Genomic DNA, 19,974 nt, shown 5'->3' with positions numbered 1-19,974 from the left:
TCCAGCAAGGCCACATAAGGTCTGGAGTGTGCAATGTCCAAGTCAGGAGAACTGTGCTGGGGTGCTCACCTAGCTGGGGCTCAGGCTGCAAGCTCGCCAAGAGTCTGTCCACTCTGAGCACTCACCTGGGGCAGAGGACCACTGGATGTCCCCAAATCCGTGCAGCCATTCAGTAGGAGCAAGAAACAAAAACAGAAGCCCCTTCCCTGTGTAATGTCCCTTCAGCATCCTCTACTGACAAAGCTTAACATCATGCAAAGGAGACATGCTTAAAGGGTCATGGCTCCAACACTGCAGAGCAAGTAATAAAGAGCTGATTCTGAGCCAAGAGGAAATCTGATAGCTGGCACACTCAATACTCAGGGGTCTTCAAAAAGGGAAAAATCATGACAGAAACAATAAATGGGAAATACACATTACATTAAATCTGACTAAAAGAATGGAAAAAAACAATTTGGGTTACTACTGCCACTTCTCCAGTATACTCTAAAAATAGGGAAAATAAGTCAGTTATTTAATAATATATCTCCGAAACCTCAGCTACTCAGAGCACTATAAACTAGTGGTTTCCAAAAGGAGAGTAGACAATGAAGCACAGAAGGGAAAAACAACTTCTTTTTCTATTAAATTTATCTAAAACAAACTTTATTATTTAATAAACAGACTCAAATAACTAGAAAAGTTAAAATAGTACACGTATGTGTACATATATACGATTTATAAGTAGACATTCCTAAATCGGGGTTTCGTATCCAAATGTTTACTGGTAGGATATCCAATTAAAAGCAGCTTAAAGACCACCGCTGTTGACAAGGACCCTACTTTTCCCCAGGGACTTCTTTGCACCATATAAAGAGGCCAAACACATCACAAATGCAGATTTGTTTTTTCTTAAAGCAATAAAATAAAGAATTGATCTTAGCTGTATTTGGAGATTAGAGACCAATTTCTTCAACAAGTTGCTCTCACTGTAATTCATAAATATGTACTGACTACCCTTAAAAGACTCATTCATTGCTCAAATAAATTCAAAACTAATAAAACTCCCACTGCCACTAAACAAAGAACCATAATTAGCACATTCTTAAATAAGGCTATTACTCAAACTCCACTAAAATAGTGAAATGCTTACATTCACTGTTCTGCTTTCCTGAAGTTTAGTTTCAAATGATTAAGTTTACTATTATAAATTCCCTTTGTAACCCTAAAACAGATTTCAACAAGCATCAGCTACATATTCCTCCAGAAAAAAAGAGAGAGAGAGAGAAAGCTTTACTTAGTTTGAGTTTTGCTTTTCCTGTTTTTTTAAAATTAAATCCTAGTCACTTGACTTGGGCAAGTTATTTTACTTCTCTGTGCCTCCGCTGTCTCAGATATTACAAAACAGGGATAGTAACTCTACCTATTTCAGAGGGTTGTTGAGGATTAAGTGAGTTCATCTCTCTCTCTCAAACACGCGCACACACAAACCTGAAAGTTCCTGGGACACATCCAGCATTTAACAAATGTAAGCTATTAAGAGGACTACTACTTAGCATACATGCATACGTTTGCTTTATAAGAACTACACATATTTGATCAAACTGAGTCCTTGCTGTAACCATAAATACCCAAGGTCAGCACTGAGAAGAAACAGGAGTGGTCAGAAGAAACCTAATTTCAGTATGTAACGGCCTCTTATGAGCACAAAATTCACTCCCCCCTTCAACAATTAGAACCACCTATTCAAGGACACTAGCATTCAACAAGATTTAATTACAGTCGGCCCTTACTATCCACAGGTTTCACATCCATGAATTCAACCACCTGCAGATCCAAATTTTGCAGGTATCACCAAACTGAACTCAATCTGCAGACGGGAAACGCACATATACAGAGGGCCAACTGTATTCATTGTATTACACCATTTTATAGAAGGAACTTGAGCATCCTCGGATTCTGGGATCTGAGGGGAGGTCCAGGAACCAATCCACTGGAGATACGGAGATACCAGGGGATGACTATACTTATGATTCAGTAAAATAAGACATGGCCCCTGCTTTTAAGGAGCTCCGATAGGAGCAGGGGGGGGGGGGGCACACAATCATAATACAAAGAAACTGATAAAATCCAGAAAAGCATACACAGTCCAATAAAAAGGATAGAGAATATGTTATTAAATCCTTTTAGGAGTACAGGAAAGCCCCACAAAAAAATGTAATAATACCTAATAATCTCATCACAGATTGAAGGAAAGAAATGTGGAGAAATGGGGTTGATAAAAGGTGGCAACACTAAAGGAGAAAGCTAAAGCCAAAGCACTGAGGTGAGGGAGGATATGTAAACCACAGTAATAAGAACAGACTATAAAACTTTAAGGCTACAAACAACTAAGAGAGATGGCTGTCAATCAGCCAGGCTGGCACGCTGGGAGCAAGCCAGGTCATGAAAGTCCTTGAATGTAAGGCTAGTGAGCTTCAATTTTATTTTTCATGAAATAGCCTTTTATATGGTGCTTACTAATGTAATGGGTGCTTACTAATGTAATGGGTGCTGTGCTGATGCCTCATTTAATCCCCACAACCCTATGAAGTAGGTATGATCATCCTCATTTAATAGGTTAAGAAACTGAGCCATAGCTAGAGTAAATGGTAGAGCTGGGATTTCAGCTCATGGTGCCCAACCCAGAATCTGAACGACTCAACACTGTACTTTAAGCCTTTAAGGGAGGAATACGACATCCATGCTTTGAAAAGATAACTGATAATCTCTATGACAATACAGAAGAGGACTGATTGGAAGAAAAAAGAATGGAGGACAGAAAAGCACCATCACAAATAAAAAATCTTTGTTCAATTTTCTCATTGGAAAGAAGCTAAGTGGCCACTAATAACATATCAGATCTAACCAGATAAGGATACAGGAAACAGTGCATGAATAAAATTGACAGAACTTGGTGGCTGGGCTGTGGAGGTGAAAGAAGCAGGAGCAAAAAATGACTCAAAGTTTCAAAACCTAAGATAGAGGGGAAGGGAGGAATGCCACCAACAGGTTTTCTTTCGGGGGAGGAGTGGAAAAGAGAGTGGTTGAGTTCAATTTCAGAAATGTTTAGTTAGAAGTACCTACTAGACATCTATAAGGAAGAGTTTTTCAGGTGGTTAGAAATAGGAGCCAAGAGCTAAGAAGCGTGGTACAAGTCTGAAAAAATGGACACCTGGAAGTTCTACCCAGAGTGTGACAGGGGATGCTGCTACAGTGAATGACTGCTGACGATCAGTATGCAAAGCATGGATTATCAACCAGGGCATCATGAGACACTTTCTGATGAGAGTCCTGTCTCAGATGTGAAATGAGGCAGGGGAAATGGCTGAGGACCACTAATGAAGAGTGAAAGGCAGAAAAGAACACTGAGGAAATGCCATCAAAAAAAACTCTGAAATTTCGGATCTAGACTTCTTATTTATATTAATACTAACTAATAATTACTGCGCACTTCCAGTAGGAGAAAAGAAGAGTCAGTGAAGATGACTAAGGAGCAGTCACAAAGGTAGGAGAATCAGGAGAGTAGTGTAAATAAATTGAAAGGAGTTGAACTTAAGATGGGGTAAGAAACATTTAAAAATGCCAAGAGGGGCTGAGCAGGTAGCCACTTCAGCCTGTAGCCATGAATGAGTCCAGTACTCCCAGATCCTCTGATTTTCCAAGAGAAGCCAAACATTCTTATTTCAAGACGAAACTTACAATTTTTAAAATGCTGACAATTAAGTTTTCTTAAAAACAATGTGCAGGCACATGAACCGGTCTGAGCTGCTGGATTGGTACTCGGGTCTACAGTTAATAAAGTATTATAGATATGCCAAGAAAGTGACCTTTAAAAGAACATTTTCTTTAGTGTGGTCAGGGGCAGAATCCAAACCACAGTGGAAGGTAAGAAATAAAGTCAATAAATATGGTACCTTTCCAAGAAGTCAGGCAATAAAGATTGGAAAACAAGAGTTAAAGAAAACCTTTTTCAGGACAAGAGAAGTCTCATGTGGAGAAAAGCAGTTAGAGAAAAGGGAGAAAACTGAAGAGATGACCAATGAAGCAAAAAAATGAGAAAGACACATAACTATAAACTAAAGGACAGGAATAACGGAAAGAAAAATGAAGACACAGGAAAAGTGGAAAGGTTCTCTGAGAGGGTGGGGATCAAGTGCACAGATGAAAAAAAATCTACTTTCCAGAGAACTGCCACTTCTTTGGAAACCCAAGGAAGAAAATGAAAGATCCAGAGAAAACATGAGATGAAGAAGTTTGGGGGGAATGCGTAAGATGGCCTAGGTCTTCTCAGTAAATGTCTAGAAAAATTAAACATTAAGTACTGAGTATATTTGTGGAACTGTTTGTGCCTAAGTTTCACTATTATTTAATTATTTATTGTTCCTCTGATGAGGTACAATTCCTCTATTCATACTATATACAGGTCAGTGCCAGACTTCCAGAGAAAAATTTATTTTAAATCATAGTGCCAAAAAATGAGTTTATTTAATGTCCTTTAGTATATAAGACAAGAATAAGCAGCACAATTAAAAGTCTTTAAAAATTAAATAAAATATGTTAAAGTCTTCAGTGATGGCTTCGTTATGTCTCTAAGACAAGAATACTCATTATTTTGGGGAGACTACACAGAAGGAAGCAGTAGAATGAAGAAAAACACCTGTTTAAGAAGAAAATAATGCCAGAAGAGAACTACGCTTGAACTGCCTTTACCCCCTCTGGCAATGGTACTGTTATATTCTAGATTAGACTTGCCCAACTATTCTGCAAAAGCAACTTCACTGTTGTAGACATCAAGACACCAAGCAAGACTTTGGGCGAAAAAGGGAGCTCCTCTAATTTTTCTTTTAAGTTTGAAAACCACTATCTAGATGACAAGAAACTCAAGAGCATTTTTACTATGTAAACACTATTGTTCTTTTATGAGGAAAAATTTCAGATTTAGTCCTCTTAAATGTATTAATAGCTAACATTTACTGTGTACTTCCAGAATCATAATAAGCAAAGTGCTCGGCAAGCATTATGCCTTAATCATGACAGCTTTAAGGCAGATATTACCACCTCCAGTCTACAGATGAGGACACAGACGCAAAAGCAAGGCAGAAGTCCCACAGCAAGCAATGGAGTTGGAATTCAAATCACAGTTCAGAATCTGTACTTTTAGTTACTATGTAATACAACCTTCTCTCATCCCCAGGCTCTCAAATCCCAGGTTGAAAATTTTGACAAAGGAAGGGTTTCAGCTGTAAAGCCAGTAATCTTCTCCTGGCACATTCACACACATCAAATAATCTGCACAACACCCCCCCCCCCCCAAAACAAAAGGATCTTTTACAAATCGCTGCAAAAATCTAATCCTGCCTTCTCTAAAATGTATGCTTCAAACAAGCTGGTAAATCAGTAATCTAAAGTTATTTTTCGAAGTGATGATAATAAGTAACTTGAAAATGATAGCATTATTAATGTTCTAAAATTACGCCAGGTTATAATACACATAAAACATCAAAGATGTTTCCAAAGTAGTCTTTAAGTACAAATGAAAATGTTACTTTATATTGCAAAGATCATTTAAAATAGTTATGCGTTTGATCGATTCTTATAACAACAACAAAGATCTGTATCATCTCCATTTCAAGCATAAAGAAACAAAAAAAAAGTTCTAAGTGGCATGCCAAGGGTCACAATAAACAATGTTGTGGAAATTAAAACCAGTGTCCTTAGAATCCCAAGACTTTAATTCATAGAATCTAATGGGCTGTCAAGCAAAGTATATATGAAAGACAGAATCTAGAGTGTCTTTAAAAGAAGATTCTTTGGGGGGGGGGGGGGTGAGTGGATCAAACACCACAAATGTTTTCATTCAAGATCCGTAAATCCTCAAAGGTCTTTTGATGTTAAAAATAATTTCTCTTTAGGCTGCACTTGCAACATCAGGTCACCTTTTCAGAAATAGTTTACAAATAGGTCATAATATTAAATATACTAAGTCCCACTCATTTCTCACCAACATACTCAGTTTTACATGCTAGGATTACGTCTTTTTTTTTTTTAAAGGTTGGCCCTGAGCTAACATCTATTGCCAATCTTCCTCTTTTTTTCTTTTTCCTTCTCCCCAAAACCCCCCAGTACATAGTTGTTTATTCTAGTTGTAAGTCCTTCTAGTTGTGCTATGTGGGACACCACCTCAGCATGGCTTGATGAGCGACGCTAGGTCTACGCCCAGGATGCAAACCAGTGAAACTTTGGGCCACCAAAGCGGACCATGTGAACTTAACCACTTGGCCATGGGGCCAGGCCTGGGTTCATTCTTAATTACTACATAAGCAGTAGTTATCACACAAGCATTCAGAAATGTTTTCTATAAAATATCTTCATCATGATGAACTTCATGATCAATTTGAGGACATAAATTTTATCAATGTTTGTTATGTTATGTGCAGTATCCCCTTTTAGGCAATTTCCCTAATAGAAATTTAAAATAAAGTTATACAAATATGGATTGGGTAAGTCACAGTAAGTCACCAGATTCAAACTACTTAAGTATCAATTTTAATAGGTATTTTATTAAGCTTTATAAATACATATTTCTTTTGAAATCATGTAATCCTGTGAAAGTTTTCTTCAAAAATTAAAAATAATTTGTATTTTTCAGAATATAAATTGACAAAAAGGTAAATGATTCTGAGTTAAATGGATAATGATGTTCCAAGTTTTTTATGTTGCCTGAGATTGATCATATTTGCAAAACTTAGGGACAGATCAAGAATGTGTACATGTTTATACACAAAATACAAAAACGTAAGCTATTTGAGTAAATGAAAATTGTAAATGCCTGTTTTTGATAATGGCTCATCTAAAAGAAGTAGCAAAATCATCCCTATTTACTGGAAATAATTTTCTCTCAAAAATCGCAAATATCTGCTTCAATTAACTTTGGTAAATCAACTACAGGACCTAATTTAAATATTTCATATGATAGCTTTCTAACACCCCTAGAAAACTGATTGGAATGAGGATCAAGTCAATTATTAATTACTACTTTTAAATTTAGATTGCCTCTTTCTAAATATAAAACCTGTATCTAGTAGTCATGAAGCTAATACATAAAATCATCTATGTCAGGCATCAATAAGGATGTCAAAAGTTCCACATAAATACGTTATCCAGATATTTGAATTTCATTTTTTAAAGAACTGCTTCATTTTAGCCATTTAACCATATATCTCAGTCTTCCTAAACAAATGCCTAATAAAACTTAACATTTTCTGATGATTCAGTGTTATACTGAACAAGTATTATATAGTGATGATGAGGTCCTAGGAGGCAATTTGGATAAACTGAGACACTTAAACAGACTAAATGGTTTTTAATCCTATGATCTCACAGGTCTTCACATTAAACCAGTCATTGTTATAAAGCATCTAACAGCGCCTGTTTTGAACATTAATTCTCTTCCTCTTCAATCTGCCTGATCTAGCCTCTAACTCCAAGCTTCACCCTCACCCCAGCCTTATTTTTTCAGACCAAGAAAGCATGAGCTACATTATATTGTCCAAATTTAGGGGAGCTCAGAATTGAACTTAAAGCCATTTGGCTTTCCACTACAGAACAGGGCTCCTCTAAGCAAAGTCACAAACGTAGTAAAATGAACAGGTGCACTTGTGAGGAATAAACAGACCAATTTAGATGAAGCAGAAAATTCCTGGTGAACAGTGAAAGGATGAAAAAAGGTAAACAATAGAGCAGAAGAGCACTGGGCCCAAGATTAAACTTGGATTTTATCCTATGCACCAGTATTTCTCAAATTGGGTTTGCTGGACATAATCCTGAGTTTCTAGCATTCACTGTAAAAAATTTAAAACTGTATTTTAATTCTGATGCTCCTCCTAAATAAAATGTAAGGATATTCTGAATCAACTAGACTAGAACACCACCTTATAACTCAGGACTGTCTGCCTTTGTGCTTACTACTAAATTGAGCCCAGTGATCCCTTAAAAGTAGTGTTTTTCCAACTGTTGTATATGACTTATTAGTGGACCATAACATCAAGAGGAGCTTTTAAAAATAATAAAAAGGGGCTGGCCCGGTGGCGCAGCGGTTAAGTTCACACATTCCGCTTCTCCACGGCCCGGGGTTTGCCAGTTCGGATCCCGATGCGGACATGGCACCACTTGGCAAAAGCCATGCTGTGGTAGGCATCCCACATATAAAGTAGAGGAAGATGGGCATGGATGTGAGCTCAGGGCCAGTCTTCTACGGCAGAAAGAGGCAGATTGGCAGCAGTTAGCTCAGGTCTAATCTACCTCCGAAAAAAATAAATAAATATAAATAATAATAATAATAATAATAAATGAAAATAGAATGCATCACACAATAAGCATAAGTATTGTTTTGCGATAATTTTGTTTCAGTGTGACAACTAAGTAGTGAAGTAAAAAAGTTGCATCTTACTATGAGCTAAGGTCAAAAACTCATAACTCAAAGATCTATAAACTCATTCTCCTGGATTTCTGCTAACTCAAATTTGAGGTACACTGTTACAAGTATTGGACCTCCACTGAGGTAGAAGGATAAAAGCTGGACGCTGGGGAATTTTACAAATTGAAAGCAAGGTTAAAAGCAAGTTCATCAGTTAAGAAAAAAGAAGGCTATAAAGATTAGGACAAGAACTAGGATGCTATTATTAGACTGTATAAGATAGAGACAGCACAAAACATCAAATTCACACCAGGTTTAATATTCATATAAAAGACCACAGTAAATAAAGAGGTTGTTCTACAGATTTTCCAAAGTTACAGTCATGGAGTGGGATGCCCTTCTTCCATTTAGAGACTGAGATTCGAATGCAGGAATGGAAATACCTTTTGCCAAGCTACGAGAAAACGGGCACTCAGATGTCCTTTGATTACAGAATAAGAGTGACAAAAAAGAAAGCAGAGAGGCAAGGCTATAGAGAGGACAAACAAATTTGACCTACAAAAGTGCCTGGAATTGCAGTGGAGAATAAAGAGAAATGGGATATGTGGTAGAATGCTACAGAAACGGTCCCTAAAGAACCACATCTCCCTGTACCCACGAAGAGGCTGAGTTTGACTACTTGCTGTAGCCAACAGGACACTGGTGAACGTGACACAAATGGAACTTTGAAAAGCAGCTGTGCAACAGGACTTGCTCTCCTGCTGCCATGTAAAAAAATCCAGGCCACCTTATTAGAGGATAAGAGTGGAGCAGAGATGAGCCAACCTAACTGAGCCCCTCAACCAACCCACCTGACAACCACAAAACATATGAGTGAGAGTATCTGGGACCATTCAGCACCAGACAACTACTGGAACCATCCAAGAGACCCACAGACTTGAGAACAGTAATAAAAATGGCCGTTCTTTTAAAGCCACAAAGTTTGGGGGTAGTTTTGTTACACAGCAATAACTGATACAGGATACATCAAGCAAAACCAAAGGGTGTAACATTTTAAACTTAATTTTATTCAATGCCCCAAACTTGGAAGGGTGAGTCTTTAGTCAGTGTAACCATATACTATCTACACTTACAAAATTAATTAAAATTCCTTGGTTTGGATCCTAAACCCTTAGTCTGGTTCTATCTACTTTTTCTATTCTATTTTTCATCCCAACTCATGACACTTTTCTCCAAGATGCCAGTTTGAATAGCTGTTCCATTCCTCTGAGCATTTATTCCCACCCTTCCCACTTCTCTTTGATTAACCAATTTCACTCAAGATCCAATGTAAATAGTGCTTTCCTTTCTTGCTCAATTGTTAGCTAAATTAAATAATTTCAAAATGCTCTAGTTCTCTTAGTTTACACTCCACTTATTGTATTTATCACTACATTACTTTACTATCAAATATTGCTGCTTCACTACTAATATATGAACCAGATTTTGTAAGCTCTTTGAAGGCAGAGATCCATTCCATAATTCTCCATAGCCCCCTAGTGCTCTCACACAAGAATTTAAATATCTGATTAAAATAAATTAAGATATACATAATTGAATTTTAACAAGTCATCTTGGCTAAATATATATACTTAGAGATCATTAAATTTTATAAGGTAAAGGGGGAAAAAGGTAACATTTTTCTTCTGAGGTGCACTGTGCAACTCTCAATGCCAAAAGAGGAATGATGAATCAAGAGGCCCTCGTGGAAGGCAATACATAATTAAAAGTTACATGAGGTATGTGACAAACACATTAATGAAAAGCAAACTTTCCATTTTATAAATGAGGCTACTCACATATTGATTAGTTAATTTTATGAACTGGATCTATGTGAGGGAGTTGGGAAAAATAAGGTCATTTCTCAACTCTGACAGAATCTCAAGGAAAATAAGTACAGCAGCAGTTTCATATAGTGAACAACACATATTTTTCAAAAATCCTTGGTTTTGCAGGTGAGTCATATAAAGTATTATGAAGGGCAACTGCAGAATACACCTTCTCTTGCCCCATTCTAATTTAAGACCAAGAAGTGCCAAGAAGGAAGCAAGCAAAATTTGGTAAAGTTTTTTCTGCTTAAATTGGTATAAGCTTATTCTGGAAAGTGGAATTTAGTATCTCCAGCAAGCAATCATACTAATTATGAACATTTAAAAAATTACTTCCCTTGAGCATTACCTAAACTTTTAAAGTTTAAATGACTTATTACTCCCTCAATACCTAAAGTAATTATCACTAATTAACAAGCAAGCAATCTTTTCTTCTGATTTGAAGTGTCCTACAAATTAACTTAAGATATCCTCTAATAATTAAAAAAGGGTCCAGTATTTTTAAGGAAAATGTTTAAGCATTTTCAAAATTCTTGCCACTATAATTAAAGCTAAGCAAAACATGCAGATAAACAAAAGAAATCAATCTGTACCAAATACATGAAACAAAAATATACAAAGAAATATTATAACTACATAATTTAAACACTCAGCAGCTTTCCTAACAGTTTTAATTTGATTTTTGTTTCTTATACCAATCAGGCACTAACAATAGTTAGTAAAAGTACTGATGTCTAGCTCAAATCCTACCTCTTCCGTAAAGCTTTGTCTGATAACCCAGCCTGAAAGTGCTTACTACCTACTTTGAACTCTTTATAGAAATTACTATATATAAGATTAACTTATTCGCCTAAATGGCCATGAATAATTAAGTGATTAGACAGCCAGAGACTGGAATTATTATACAGTTTAAAACAGAAAGCCATAGATTTGCATTGGTAGCTATGGAATTATCTTAAAGATTCATTTTTTCGTGTAAAAAGCAAGATGCAGTGTAGAACATGTCCTCACCTTTAACTTTAAAAAAAAAAAAAAGAGCAAACAGTATTTTTGGAAAGATGCATAAAAAACTATTAGGGAACTTTGTGGGAGGTGAGTGGAGGTCAGGGTAGGAAAAAGATCAAGTTTTCATTATACGTCCTTTCTCAGTGTTAGAATTCTTTAAAACCATTTCAATGTACTACATTTTCTATTTAAAAAATAGAGAATAAAAAATAAAGCAAATTTGTTAATGATAGTGTCTTTTGACATCTCTTCAACTGTCATCCTGAAGTGATATTTAAAAGCTTACCTTATTAGTTTATATCCAACTAGAGTCTCCTGTATCTTATAACCCCTGCTAACATCTAAACCTAATCCCTGCATTAAATGCTTTCTTAAAAGTACAGAATTTCAATTACATCAGAAGGTCAAATCTCTGCTTTAATCAGGACAATTAAGTATGGTGGATTTGCTACCCTCTTTAACCTAGTAAAAGTGAATTGTTTTAGGAATTGCTTGTAGTATCTGCTAAGGAAGTAGAATTTTTTTTGACCTCTCAAGCTCAGTGTGAATGTAAATATGGTTGAAGAGCATTTACCTGGACCTGTTCCAAATTAACTACATTTCTTAAAATACTATTATCTTAACATGAAAAGAACATAATCACTAAAAAAAACAATATATTCTTTTTCATTCTGTTCAGTGCTTCTCAAAAGGGCACTGTGCGTCTTTAGGCAGAGGGATAAATAACAATGGGGGTAAGGACTGTCCGGATCACTTCAGAAAATTTAGCATAGATGGCCTATGGACACTAAATGCCGGTATCACATCCTCAGTCATTGCAATGACCAAACAACAAACCCTACATATTTCCAAATACCCTCAAAGAGAGAAATGCAGGGGGAGAAAGTACTATGCCCAGTTAAGAAGTACGGCTTATATGAACTAGAGTATGAAGCAAGTGTGTATATGTACGATATACACACATATTTCGAAAACTACAACCCAACTTTTATAAACAATTACTGGCCACCAGAAGATAAGTGACCATTAACAGTCCCAACTCAGCCAGTCATCCAGCCCAACATATAATGCTGTCAACAAACATCATGCCCCAACAAATCATTCTCCAACTACTACAGTGGCTTAATGTTTTAAATGAATGAATATTTTAAAATCCTTTTGGAACATTTCTTCTGTTGGAATACTTCTGTTTAAATTCCCAAATAAATAACTTCCATTGTACCGCACTCACTTCAGAAATAAAAGACACAAACCACAGTTTACTACTATTATTTGTCTACCTTCCTCCAGAGACTGTAAGCTCCCTGAAGCCAGGGACCATGGTCATGGTCACCTGGCCCATAGTGTAGGTATTCAATAACAATGCTGAATGAGTGAGTGAATACTGGCCCAGTCTAATACAATAAACAGTCCAAAAAGTTCCAATTATAATCAATTTTTTATATATGGTAATGATCTTGAAACAAACACAAGAAATTATTTCTGGTAATCCTATTTTCTTATTCTAAATTGATTTTAAGAAAATTAGTAAACTGACTACATTATCCAGATTAAAGCTAGCTTGTAAAGACGTAAGGAAATTAAGATTTTTGACAGGCACTCCCATATGCCCATCCTCTACCACCTTCCCCTCCTCCCACTTAAGCTGTAAGCAAATGTTCACACAAATAAGTTAAAGTGGGGCATGCTTCCAGGAAACAAAACAATACTGTTTACAATAAGAAAAACCTACTGTCTTTCATTTCTATTTTATTTCTCAGAACTCAAGAAATCTGTTACTATCCTATCTCATTCAAAAAGAAAGAAAATCTATAAACTAGGACGACTAAGCAACTTCTTTTTTTGTAGGTTTCACTAGATTCTCCAGAGACTCACTCTTTGCTGATGTAAAAATTCAGAATATAAACTAATTCATTTGTAAAAATAAATGCAACAACGAAGATTACACAAGCACTAAGCATCAACACTATGGAATACTAACTCTGAGGCCCACTAACTCTGAGAAATGTTTATTCATTTTTGCCTTCTTCAAGCATGTGAATATCCCAGGTTCACAGGAAATGCTTAGATAGAAAAAGTTAAATAATCATCTCGAGGTTAGAAACCAAGACAATTTCTAGCTCCTAGTATTTCTAGCACTGTTGTTAGATTGCTCCAATAAATTGTATAATTGTTAACCACTCCTTTGCTCAACACGTATCAGAACGTTAAGTAGGAAGTGGCTAGGATACAATTTTAAAGAAACAATTATGTTTCAAGTTACCCCCCATTTGACAAGATCACTAAAACAAATAGGTTACTTTTAAAAAAGAGAAAATATTCTAGAGGGGATCAAACATGAGAGACACTCTGTACCTGTTCAAATAACGGAGATCACTTTTAAATGTACTGAAATTATTGTCGGATTTCAGTGCATGAAATATTTCATTATTTTTGAAATCCACAAACCCAGCATTTGTTTTATTACTGTTTCATGTAGCACTGGTCACTGAAAACAATCTACGTGTTCTAAGACTAATCACTTAAAACTAACACAGGAAATTACTTTCATACTGATAAAAAAATAATGCTGTTTCATCCATTAAAAATATTTTTAAAGTGATAACTTTATGATGTTTCACAGCCTCAAAAAAGCCAAACTGCATGAGATTCCATTTTTCCAGAATTATTAATCCTGCTTATAAATATTGCTGGCCAAGAGTATTTACAGTAATTAGCATTAAACCCATCAAAGGACAGTGTTATCTGAAAAACGTCTTTCAGCAAAGCTAGACTTTAATACTTTTCACTGATTAAAAAGCTGACTTTACCTATAAATGAAAGACTTCCTTTTATGGTATCTTATTGAACTATTTTTTTATTTCTAAAATAAATCTTTATATCTGAAAGACCAATTAAGACTGTGTGTGTACTGCCAGGGTAGTGAAACTGGCAAATTCAACAATTCTTTAAAACTAGCATTCAAAGGAATGACAGAATCTCTAAATTTGTCACAGGTATTCAACAGACCTGTTACCTTGAGTATCTTTCACATTGCGTATACTCCTAGACAAGTCACCACTTGATCCCACAGCGGTTTTTTTTTTTTTAAGATAACGCAGGACCACCAAATAATTAGTGACAATAATGTGCATACAGCAATGGAGAAATTCTTGTATGGGATCAAGTATCCCTAATCTTATAAAGGAAAGATTTCAGAACTTGGAGGCTAACATTAAGTTAAAATGTAAACTACTCTCAAATGCTAAAATGGTCCACCATTGTTCGACCTTAAATTCAATGTTTCCAAAACAACTTCTCTACATTGATACAAGGTAACTCTAAATGTGACGTGTATAAATTGTGTCTTTTTCCTCCTCAAGAAGACAATCTAACCCAAATCTTCACCACAGCCAGCAGTAGCACCTTGAAATTTCAAACGTAACTGGAAGGTTTGTAATCAAGTCCAAATGTAGACCCAAATTCTCCGACTTCTATCAAGCAAACGGGATTGTTAATATGCCAAACCCAGGTTAGAACGCAGTTACTAGAAAGCAATGTCCTTGTGCAAGAAAAGGAAGCACAGGTCTGAAACTGACCTGAGCACAGGTCCACAGGAAGCTCAGTCCTCTCCGTTCCACCAGGAGGCCAAAGAGGGAAGGCTCCAAGTAACGGGGTAGGACGACGGGGGGAGGAAAGGCAGAGGAAATCGTACTCCTCGAAGGGTGAAAGCAAAAGAGAACTGGACTGGAAAAGCCGCCCCAAGGGGCCGTCTATTCGACCCTAGGATACACAGACAAGGGCAGCTCCTCTCCAGCGAGGAGAGCAACCTTTACCATCGAAGTGCTGCACCAAGCAAACAAGGCAGGAAGGGACAACCTCGGCGCCCCCAACTCCGGAACGTCTCGCCCAGCTAGAAGGGGTCGGCGGGGACTGCTCCTCAGAACATCAACAAAGGCCCCTTCAGTCCTAAGGCGAAACTCGAACAACAAAGGCCCGGAGACAGCGAGGACGGGGCCGGGGGCGGGACGGATGAAAGCAGGGGGAGGCGAAGGAATCAACCCACTGGGGGCGGAGGCCCGTCGGAGTGGGAAACGGGCGCAGAGGCGGGGGGCGCGGTAATCCCGGTGCACAATAAGAGGAGGAGGAAGAAGGGGGCCTGGCCTCCATTCCCCCTCACCCGCTCCCTGCGGCGGAGAGGGCTCCGTCCTCGCCGTCAGCATCTACTCCGCCTGGGGGGCCGCGCCGTCCCGACTTCGGGGAAGGGAAGTGGAGGGGGGATTTTCCGCCCAGACCACAACTCCCTTCCCCCAGCCGGGAGCTGCCGACAACAACCGCCACAGCGGCAGCCACACAAAGGCGCCCTCCGCGGCCTCCCCGCTCCCGCCCGGGCGGCGGCGCCGACGATGCCAAGGCGGCGCCGACCACCGCTCGGCCGCCAGGCGCTCGCTCGCCCTCTTCCCCTCCGGCTGGGGGAAAGGGGGAGGGGACCCGCGGCGCCCTCACCTGGCACAGCTGCTGACAGTACTCCGTGGCCGCGTCCACGGCCGGTCCCCGGCTCTCCCGCAGCTGGCGCTCCAGCTCCTGGAGCCGCTCGCCCAGGCGCTGCAGCTCCGCGACGCAGCCGCCTCCGCCGCCACTCAACCTCTCCTGCTCGGCCTCTTCGTCCGCCATCTTCACACCCCGCTCCGTCGCGTACGCACCTGGGTCACGTGATAACACAATGCCACGTTCGGCGGGGTCACGTGCCGGGCGCGCTCGCACGCCGCCGAGCACGTACAAAGGGCCGGCGGGGAGGATGGGGGCGGGCCGAGTGGCGCGAGGGAGCCCGAGGGAAGTGCAGGGCAGGGGAAAGGAGGAGGGCGGGGTCCGGGCGGGGCGGAAAACCGCGGCTTACTTACCCCGGGCGGGAAGTGGGCAGCCGCGGCCGAGAGGGGCGGGCCGGCGGAGGCCTGTGGTCGGTCACGTGGCCGCCGCCAAGCGGGGACAAGCCTGGGGAGGGGCTGCCCTCTCGAACGTCCGGATCCCGGCGTGACTTTCCCCAGTCCCCGAAGTCGTCTACAGACGTCCGCCCGGGTTCCCCAAAAGGACGGAGCGGGGAGAGCGCTGGCGGGGCTGGGGCAATGGCTGCATTTGCGGTCGGCCTGCAGGCAGGCCAGAGGCAGGGGAACAGGGAGAAAGCAAAACCCACCCATGGACCACAAGCGTGAGAGCCAAAGCCAAACTATGAACTGTCAAAATTGTTCCTGACTTCTCACCAGGCGGGGGAGGAGGGATCTAGCGCCTGAGGTACCAGATCTAGTCCCGCTCGACTCTCCTCCTCTTCAGCCCCGAGACCGCCTCTCCCCTGGAAACACCATCTCTAGGGGGTGGAGGCAACAAAGAAAAATAACAATTGGATCAAAGCAGAGTGAGGTTCAAATCCTCAGTCTGGAGGACGGGGCAAACTCATGAAAAGCATAGCTTAAAAGATGTCAGACTATGAAATTGTGGACGTTGTAACCAGATAATTTTTAAACCACGAAAACGTTCTACAATCAGTGATAGCCAACCAATCTGTTTCGCCGTGATTTGAGACTCTTTCTCCTACACGCTACAGAAATCACCATCACTGAAAACACGCTATATGTGAAAGCTCTTGAAAAGAAAGTAGGTCAAGAAAAAAAAAATCAGCAATAAGGACTCCATTAAAAATCACAACGGAGGAGGGGAAATTGATGCTAAAATAAAAGAACGGGGTTATCGAGAATTATTATAAATTCAACAGCGTTTTTTCTAGTGCTGCAAAGAGAGCTGGCATTCTGAACCATGTTTTGTTTACAACCTGGAAGGAGTGAATACTTGGCACTTGAACAAAACAGAAGAGGCACTACAAAAATTCAAGTGCTTAACCCTAAATTTCAGAATAAAATGAGTATTTTGTTAGTAGTAGAAAATTAGACAAGAGGCTTTTCTTTCTTACAACTGAATGCAGAATTTCTGCAGAAATTCAGAAACAATGATGAGGCACCTAGTCTTTTTACTATCATATTCCAAGTGAAGTATATTTTTCTAGTACATTTAAAATAAAAAGAATTTCTATTGTGTCCTGCTTCCTCTTCAAGAGATTTCTAGTATTAATAGAAAGTGTTCTAGATAGTATGCTGTCCAGAATGAAGGTTCTGTAATGCATCAGTGGTCGTGATGTTTTTTAGTGCCATTTTATAAGGTGAGTGGGCACAACTGAACACCTTATGAAAAACAGTATCATCTAAAATATTAGTGCAACGTATGTGTGGCGATATTATATATTAACAAGACAGCTTCGTTAAATATTTGCTCATGGAAGAAGCCAGGGAGTGCATTCAAAGGCTAAGGAGCCAGGATATAAAAGTATCACTGAGAGCTGAAAAAGCAACAAGGCAGCTAATGGATTTTCATATTCACAGCTCATTTGCACAAGTAAAGTATTTTAGATATCCAAACCAGCTTTCTCCAATTTATGTTATTTTAGGATGCCAGTGAAAACATAAAGAGCGCGAAATATGAGATTAGCCAAAAGTACCCATAAATCCAAGGACAGATAAGGTATCGAAGGTAAGTAAGGCACATTTTTACTTCAAGTATAATAGCTTACACCACACCTAATCTATAGAAAGAAAGAAAGAAGGGAGAAAAGGAAGGAAAATATATCCAAAGATAAATATATCCAAACATCAATTTAAAAAATAAATAGCCTCAGAATATAGGTCATTCCCATCTCCTACCTGTGATAGTCCTAAAACCAAAGAGACTTGATGAGCAAGTTGATTCTGAGCACTATTGCTGTCTTGCAAATATCCCTCTGCATGGAAACGAAGTCCTTTACTTTATTTGGTATCTTTGAGCCCTACCTCTCCATTCCTTCATTCCTCTGATTTAGAGCCTACAGAAATGAGTGAGGTTATTATTTAACAATCATTTATTGAGTACTTATGTGCAGGTACTGCTTGGTTTGGGAAAATCAAAGATGAATAAAAACTATCCCTGCCTTGAGGAAGCTTACCATTTTGTAGAAAAGTGACCTGCAATGGCAATACATACAATATGGCATGTCCTATTATGTAAAATGCATGTAGATTCAACTCAGAACACCAAAGTAGTCTGAGTAAGCTGCTAACTAGAACGTCTACTGAATCTCTACAGCAGTGCAGGTTTTTAATTAAATGAGAAGAATTGGAAATGCATTCCTCGACAGGTCGATCTCTTCTTGGAGATCTCAGAAATCGTATTCTTGTCCATAGAAAAGGTGTATCAACAAGTACGCATGACTTATTGTACTAAGTCCATTTGTTCTTTAAATACCAAACTGACAGTTGTTCATGGGAATCATTACACACACACACACACACACACACACACACACATACACACACACACACACATACACACACACCCCTACTTACTGAGACATTCCTGGGGGAATTCGGAGGCCCGGTCCATTGAGAAAACAAGAATAAGCCCCAGGCCCGAGAGACTGCGTCTCTGGGGAATTCAGTGGCTGCGCCGTGAGTGCCCGTGCCCATTTTGGACACAGCGTGACTGCTATGGACTTGATATAATCATATGGACCTTCACTCCCAAGAGACTCGGTTTCAGAGTAAATCTGGGAGACTGAAATAGACCTCTACCCCACCCCTGCGATCAGTAAAGCTGGGGAGACCCTAGGGGAGGAGACAGACGTGCCCGCATCCGTGCGGCGCGTTCCTGCCTCCTCCACGACTTCCCCGGGATGCCCCGGCCCGCATTACGCTGGTGCACATTTTGTCCCTACAATTCTTGAAACAGCAGGGCCTGGGGGCAGGAAGAGAGCTGGGTTGTGTCTACTACCAGAGCCAGGGGCCGGCGCCAGGGACCCCCGAGAGCGGCGTTTGCAGATGACGGATCGCTTAGGGCTGAGGTCAAGCAGGTCCCTCCGACCCCGGCCCCGGCCCCAGCACACGGGGAATCAGCGCGACGCCGGGAGGGCGCGGAGAGCCCTCCCTTCTCGGGCTCTCTCCCCGGGCCCTGGCCACCAAGAAGGTCCGTAAGGCTGGAAGCGGGCTGAGGCTGGCTCCGCTCTGCTGCGCTAAGCCCCTCTGCAGAGCCCCACTTGGCCGAGGCCCGACAGCGCTCGCCCGGCAGCCGGGCGGGTGCTCGCGCCCTCGGTCCAGGGCTGCCGCCTCCTGCGCGCGAGCGAAAACCAGGCCCAGCAGCCGCAGCCCCGGCGTCCGCTTTTCCACCCAGCGCTGCGCATCAAGCCGGCAGAGCGCCTGTGGCTCCTGGCGCGGGAGCAGCGGCTGCCCCGGGCCTCCAGGCCGAGAGACGCTGGAGGCTCTCCAGGGCGCAGCGGGGCTCCGGGCCTCCTGAAACCGAGCGGGCGAGGATGCTCGAGTCCGTCCTGCGGAGGCCGCGACGCGGGCACTGCTGCCTGTTCTCGCAGGCTCAACCTGCTCTCTTCCAAGGGGCTGGGCGGCCGGCCCCCAGATAGGCCGCCTCCTGAATCTCGCAGCCGGAGTCTGTCTGGGGTCCAGTTCAGTAGAAAGTCCCCCAGAGTCTGGGAACCACTGCTGTGCCCACAGACACAAAGAGGGAGCATGGGTCGAAGCTCTATTGGAATTGGTTAAAAACACATGACAGTTTTCCAAGGAAGACATTTTCCTCGAGAGGAACAGCTAAGGGAGTCAA

The 19,974-nt window shown here is 40.6% G+C and overlaps 1 protein-coding gene across 3 annotated transcripts in view; it reads right to left on the bottom strand.

Moving 5' to 3' along the window:
* ZNF292 (zinc finger protein 292) overlaps nt 1-19,701 on the bottom strand; it is a 92,187-nt gene extending 72,486 nt beyond the window's left edge. Inside the window, exons 1-3 of one of the 3 annotated variants that reach the window (XM_023650772.2) lie at nt 18,714-19,460; nt 16,191-16,651; nt 15,796-15,992 (exon numbers count right to left, since the gene is read on the bottom strand). In XM_023650772.2, the coding sequence (XP_023506540.2) occupies nt 15,796-15,963 (168 nt within the window). In that variant the 5' untranslated portion in view covers nt 15,964-15,992; nt 16,191-16,651; nt 18,714-19,460. Of the gene's footprint in view, nt 1-15,795; nt 15,993-16,190 lie in introns of those variants that run through there. The other 2 variants (XM_070223537.1, XM_070223539.1) reach the window with 2 other exon arrangements.
* Nucleotides 19,702-19,974: the final 273 nt, after the last annotated feature.

Source organism: Equus caballus, chromosome 10 (genome assembly GCF_041296265.1).
Source record: "Equus caballus isolate H_3958 breed thoroughbred chromosome 10, TB-T2T, whole genome shotgun sequence".
Classification (NCBI taxonomy): domain Eukaryota; kingdom Metazoa; phylum Chordata; class Mammalia; order Perissodactyla; family Equidae; genus Equus; species Equus caballus.
This window is presented reverse-complemented; position numbering and strand designations above follow the sequence as displayed.